This window comes from Carica papaya, chromosome 2 (genome assembly GCF_054855325.1).
Source record: "Carica papaya isolate Zhongbai chromosome 2, ASM5485532v1, whole genome shotgun sequence".
NCBI lineage: Eukaryota > Viridiplantae > Streptophyta > Magnoliopsida > Brassicales > Caricaceae > Carica > Carica papaya.
In genome coordinates, this window is record NC_142310.1 from 22,550,555 (window position 1) to 22,557,241 (window position 6,687).

Sequence of the window (6,687 nt, forward strand, 5' to 3'; positions counted from 1 at the left end):
CAAGTTTAAGTCCAGACGGGAGAGAATTTAGTTATATTGAGAGAGAGAGAGAGACCTGAAGATAATTATTTTTTTCTTTAATTTAGCAAGAAATTGAGAATTATGTTTTCAAGTGTTTGGGGCATTCATTAGTAGCTCTTTTTATATGTTTTTTTTAATAAAAAATTTAGTCTATTGATTTTTTAAATTAACTTTATAGTCTATGTTTTCACTTTTTTGTTTTTGTTTTTTTTGGTCTAAATTACTTTTTATTTTTGATAAATTAATAATAATAATAACCTTCTAAAAGAGAAAAACTCAATTCTCATCCCTTTTAAAACTCATTTAATTTCATTTAACCAAGCCTGAAATACAAAACCATCCTTTGATCTTAGAATCAAACTAAACACCAAAAACAGCCCAGCCCAGCCCAGCCTACCTTTCCTCCAATCCCGTATCTTTTTGCTTCCCCTTCACTGAGCAACAAAGAGAGAAATAAGCTGGGAACGGGCAGGGGAGGAAAGAGACAGAGACGTACAAAGCCAGAGGGTATTGGGCAGACCGCGTTTCAGGCAAAGAGGAAGACATAGAAGGGTGCCACCGGCAATATGAGGAGGCTTCTTCCACTTTGAAAAGGAGAGAAGAAGACGCAGCAGCTTCTTCAGTTTTTTAAAGAGGGAAAACAGAAGCCAAAAGGGGAAAGAGAAAAGGAAATCGGAGTTCTCCCAATCATTCTGCAGGAAATCAAAAACCCAAGGAAATTTATTCAACATCGGCAATACACGGAGCTATGAACCATCTTTCATCTAGTCAGCGCCTCCTTTCATCTTCCCCAAACCAGGGAGTTTCTGCGAGAGCCTCTCAGTGAGTATTTCTCCGGCTTCTTTTCTTTATGTTTTTTTTTTTCGTTAATGCATTTAACATCACAATACCCTCTTGGTGGTAGGCTTTGAACGAGCTTATTGCAAAATTTGCATTCCGGCTGTTGCCAAGCAGTTCAACATCATCAACGTATTGTTTTTAGCACATAGAACTCACAGAGGGAGTAAACCTATAGATAGAGATTGAAGCAGAGGGTTTCCTTGTTGCGAAGAGAGCCCATCAACCTATTATGCAAGAAAAGCAAAGCGAAAAGGAGAAAAAAGTAAGAAGAGGAGAGAAAGTAGGTATGGCTTCATCTTCAGGGGCTGAAAGCGAAAGCCAGTCACCTAGCATTTACATCCCACAAGAATGGTCTGAGGCAGCAGAGTCTGTAGCACACGATTCCATCACTTGGCCTCCCCCTGTTGTTCTAGTTTGTGGTCCCAAAAACTCCGGCAAAACGACCTTCTCCCGCATAATTCTCGATGTTCTTCTCAAGAGGTTAGCATATAATCTCTCGCATCGTTTTGGACACATCGTGGGTTTGAACGGAAATTTCTAGTGTTTTGGTTTGTCAATTAATGGTGAAGTGGGTTGGGTTTTACTTGTTTTAATTTACTCTGTGTACTTCTGATTGTTTCATATTGCAAAACTCATGCTTTTAGTTTCCTCTTTGTAAATTAGTAGGATATGTTTTAACTCCATGATTCTTATCTATTTGGTATTTGTGCTGCAGATACAAAAAAGTAGCTTATTTTGATACAGATGTTGGCCAGCCTGAGTTCACTGCCCCTGGTTTTCTCTCCCTGGTTATAGTTGAGGAAACACCTTCTGGTATCTTTCATGGTTCTTATTATTTGCTGTCTTTACTTGTGAATATTTCTACATTTTATTGTCTTTTCAAAATTTCAAATGATTCTTTAACTTTTTTTTTCTTTTAACTTATTATTGAAAAAATGCTTTCTTTTCATGTTACTGAAAGGTGTTACTTTTTCCTTTAGATTTGACAATTCCATGCATGAAGACTCCAGAAAGGTATGCATTTTTTTCTTGTAATGAAGATAATTTACTTTTACCTCATCAAAAACATTACATGGCTACATATCTTTATCCTCTGTCTTGAGGAGCAGGATTAAGGGTATTTTTATGAGAGAATTGTTAATTTCTTGAAGAAGTAGAGTTTCATTTTCCCTCTATAAATACAAGATGGAAGTCCATGAGGTAAAGAAAGGTCAACCTTTGTAATGTTTGGGATTCTTTATAAGTTTGAAGGACTTTGAGGATCAAGAAACTAGCATCTTGACATATTTAATTCTCGAGGAGCAGGGTTTCTTGTCGTATTTTTGTAAGAGAAACATTTTTTTTTTAAGAAATGGATTTCAAACTTTTCTACATATATACAAGAAGAAAGTCCATGAAGTATAGGATGGTCAACATCATAATATTTGGGATTTGTGGATCAACATTGTAATTGGCATTTTTATGTATTCGATAAAAAAAAGAAGGGTATTTTGATATTTGATTTCAGCCTTGACCATGGTATTTCAATTCCTATTGCTGGAAGCATACATATAATGATTCATGACTTGTATTGGATCAATGAGCTGTCATGTTTTGTATGTGGATTTTCTTATCATGAACCAAAATATACTTCAAAAAATACATATGATACAGTAACATAGAATTTGATATATGTTTTGTTTGTCTAGATGCTTTTTCTTTGGTGATATTTCTTCGAAGAGGAATCCAACTACATACTTGAAATATGTATTCACCCTATATGATTATTACCGAAAAGAGTACTGCATTTATGATGAGGGCAAAAATCATGCTAGGACAAAGGTGCCTCTTATTGTAAATACGCCTGGTTGGGTGAAAGGTGTGATTTTCTCGCTGTTGTGGTTACATGAATGGAGTCCAATAGTGCTGTCTGTATGACATTTACATCTCTTTTTCATTCCAGGTATTGGTTATGACATATTGGTGGATATTCTAAAATATATTGCTCCAAGCCATGTAGTTAAGATAAATATTTCCGCTGGGAGAAAGAATCTACCATCTGGGGCATTCTGGTTGGATGATAACAACTACAGGCTTGGTAATCTTATAGAGATTAAATCAGCTCACCAAGATACTCTCAATAGATCGTAAGTTCTTATCAACCAGTAAGTACATGCAGATTTCTAATAACAGTCTCCAATTACCACCATATCCTGTTCATTCACTTTTTTCTATCTGGAGTTCAAGAATAACTTATCCGTAAAATATATGCTTGAGAATTATTTTATTTTACCATGTCCTGCTGCAAAGAAAATTGATATCTGCTTTTGGCTGGTGGAAATATTATATGCAGTAGTTTTCTGTTACCTATTTTTCTCGAGCTTGTATCCTAGAACATGTTCTTATCTGTATCTTGTGAAACATCTAGACCTCTATTTCATTTATATATGTTTCATTTTCCAGAAAACTTATTGTTGCAAGGCAATATAACTTTTCTTCCTTGTATTTATTTGATTTTTCAGAGTTCTAATTCAAAAGGATGCAAGCCTCATGCGGGATTTTCGAATAATGGCTTACTTTAGGCAGTGCATTCCTAGTGAGAAGAATATCAACACAATAAGAGAACTTGCACATGAACTTGCTTCCCTTCCTCCCTATGCGGTTCCAATAACAGCAATAAAGATTAGACATCTTCACTGTCAGGTTAGTAAAAAGAATTGAAAAATTACCATAGATAATGTTAGTAATATGAAATGTTTAGGACTAGACAAAACAGTTGGTTAGTTCTATGTTTTGTGGCAAAAACATAAAAATTGGTTAGGAAACCATTAAAAGTTGGAAAAAATTTGTTTCTAGAAAATGGCGGAACAGTCTCACCAAAACAATTTTCCTGAAGTACCATTCTCCTTCCCCTCATATTGGTCTTCAATCTTCTTTTGTGGCATGAAATTATCATGTTTTTCAATTTTTGACTTGCAGTTTTAATTACAGTAGTTGAAGGTTGATTTTCATAATTGATTCTATACAAATTTGATCCAACAGGATAATTTCAATTTTAATTTTAATAATTTATATTTTTAATAGAATCTTATTAATTATCTTGTCATAACTAAAACAGAATTTTATTAATCATTTGTAATTGATTAACATTTTAGTTGACTAGTTATAAATTAATTTTATAAATTAAATTTAAATAAATTAAAATATAACATCAACTTTAAATGGTACAAGGATATGACTGTTGTGTTGTCTTGCTCAAATTATTATCTAACGAACTCACTTCACTTCTTTATTTAGTCCTACCTAGTGATGCTCTTTCTCATCTTGTTTTGTGCTAGAAACTCACCAAATATTACCATAATTTTGTTAAAAAGTATCATTTTTCATTTTTGCATCGTTCTATTTTTTCTTTAGAATATGTTCTGCACCAGTACAACTTTGATTGTTATGGCATTCTGAGGCAGATGTCAACTCTGATAGTTCTCAAAATATAGATTTTTCATATAGAATGTCTTTGCATTTTTTTATAAATGTGCAACGAAATCCTATGACATGGCTCTATCTTTAATGCTAGGTTCCCAGCACAGAAATTTTCTACAGTTTGAACTCTACCATTGTTGGCTTGGCAACCAGTTCTGAAATGTTTGAAGATTTAACTTCATGTGTTGGTCTTGGTTAGTTACCTTTACTGTGTAATCGCATAATTTCCAATTGATTCTCAGTTGCTTCATCTTTGCAAGTTATTCACGTTGTAACAAGAAGTAATTAGTTCTTTCTATAACTTGTCTGTTTGGGGCACCAGTATGTACAACTTTTTCTTTTAAGACATTTTGAAGCACATCATATTGGATAGCGCCTATGCATGAATAATTTAATGGCAATAAATTAACAATAAAGTTTGACAATTAATAGAATTTTCTATTTCTTTCTGCAATCTATTTCTCATTTGCTTTTTGAGAAATTCATCTGATAACTTAAATTCATGAGCTTCATGGATGGCATTGGTGATTCTCAAGTGCCAGACATGCCTGTTACCTCTTTCTCATCTTCCATAAATTAGCAGATGAAAATGGAGTTAATTTGGATGATGCACGTATAGGCTTGTATGGGTGCACAAGTGGGAGATATATGATAGTCTGCATATAAGATTGTTCTGGTTTTCTAGTACTTGCAAAATGTTAGGTTCATCTAGTATTTTCTGTTGTTGGGACTTTTCCCAGGGCTTATACCAGCATGATTTCTTCTGAATGTGCTCTTCCCACCTGTTATCCAAAAATGTATATTGTTGTGATGTTTCATACATTTTGTGAGGGAGATGTTACTCTTCTAATATTTTCTTCACACTTGAATCTTGATGCCTTTGTTAATCAGGAATTGTTAGAGGAATTGACGCGCTCAAGGGCTTGCTCTATCTAATCACCCCAATTCCACACAGCATTCTGGAAAAAGTTGATCTTTTGCTGCAGGGTTACATCCAAGTTCCTTCTTCCTTGATGCAGGTACTAAAACCTTTCCAATAACTCAAGCTGTGGTTTGGATGGACTGCGTAGTTTATATAGGCTATGATTTTAGAATACTAAAGATGATAATAAAGATAAGTTCAAGAGCCGGCAGGGCAAAGTTTTTAAGAGTATTTAAGTTTTGTAACACTTGATGGGTTATTCCTATATCAATCAGTACCTTCTTCATCTTGAATGTACAGACAATATAAGTATAAATAGCACTCGTTATGTATTTAGTATCTTATCCCATGTAGCTTGCGGGTATCGTCTTTTAAAGCTTACGTTATTCAATATTAGTTTTTGTTCCTTTTCTTTCAAAACACCGAGCCTTTTATCGAAACTGGTAGACTTCATGGTTTTTACTGAAGTATAATTGATTTTTGTTGATGTTCAGGTAAAGGGATGCAGATCGCCTTACATGTCTTCTAATGTTTTGCGAGCTAACTGATGTTTCTGGTGACGATAGCTAGCAACTTCTCTCACACAATTTTTACACTGGTGTTTCAACTGAGTATTTTCAGAGAAGAGAAGATCACTATAGATGCATAGGATGAACCAGTTTTCATTTACATAAGATTTTCAGACTGCTTTTGCTTGATTTTAATTCACAGGAAACTCCTTTTGTTTTCTTTTGGTTTTTATTTTATTATTTTATTTTTTTCATCTCATAGCCTGTTTTTACAGAACTCACAGGTTCTTGACACTCAAATCTCCAACTTTCATTTCTGAATCAAAGGCCAAAAATTTCCTTCTGCTGTTAGTTTTATGAAACAAATTAAGCCAAGCATGTACTTGTCTAAGCCAATTCAGAGAGATTTGAATTTATCATTTGTGCGGAATTCTAAGTCTAAATAAGAAGAGTGATTATAATACCTTTCCAGAGAAATGTTTTTATTCTTCTAATTTATCATTTCAGTTATTTAAGAAATTTTAGAGACTTTAGATTTGTTTATTCAGTAAAGTTAGAATTTAAGTAAATGTTTCTAATTAACTTAATGCAACTTGGAATTGATTATTTTTTTTAGTGGATTTATTTTATGCTCAATCTTTATTTTTCTCCTCTCATGTTTTTCATTTTTGCTTAATATTTTCTTCTTTTCCTCATCTTCATATTTATTTCCTATTTTCTTCTATTTATTCTCTTTCACATATTTTTCCTCTGCTTCTTTATATTGTAAGATGATTGCGGGTTATCTTACATAAATTGGTATTAGAGCCAAAACTTTTACCTCCTATCTTCTTCTGCCAAACTCTATAAAAGAGAAAAATGATTGCAACACCAGCTAGCACAATGCTCGCTCTCATCACGATGTCATCTTCTAACGTTTTTCAAGTCGATCTTGCA

General features: G+C 33.6%; 1 protein-coding gene across 1 annotated transcript; it reads left to right on the forward strand.

The window, feature by feature from the left end:
* The first annotated feature begins 396 nt into the window (after positions 1 to 396).
* On the forward strand, positions 397 to 6,228 carry LOC110817424 (Pre-mRNA cleavage complex II protein family). The gene is made up of 10 exons (XM_022045957.2): positions 397 to 843; positions 926 to 1,341; positions 1,577 to 1,674; positions 1,842 to 1,875; positions 2,550 to 2,719; positions 2,804 to 2,987; positions 3,363 to 3,543; positions 4,415 to 4,514; positions 5,212 to 5,339; positions 5,737 to 6,228. Exons 2-10 carry the CDS (start codon positions 1,091 to 1,093, stop codon positions 5,788 to 5,790), a joined length of 1,200 nt encoding a protein of 399 aa, XP_021901649.1. The 5' UTR covers positions 397 to 843; positions 926 to 1,090; the 3' UTR covers positions 5,791 to 6,228.
* The last annotated feature ends 459 nt before the right edge of the window (positions 6,229 to 6,687 follow it).

Bases quoted from the DNA above. Each gene is read 5' to 3' on its own strand.
- LOC110817424 (XM_022045957.2), top strand. From the start codon at position 1,091: ATGCAAGAAAAGCAAAGCGAAAAGGAGAAAAAAGTAAGAAGAGGAGAG. The intron at 1,342-1,576 runs GTTAGCATATAA...TTTGTGCTGCAG, and splicing joins CTCGATGTTCTTCTCAAGAG to ATACAAAAAAGTAGCTTATT. The intron at 2,720-2,803 runs GTGTGATTTTCT...TTTTCATTCCAG, and splicing joins TACGCCTGGTTGGGTGAAAG to GTATTGGTTATGACATATTG.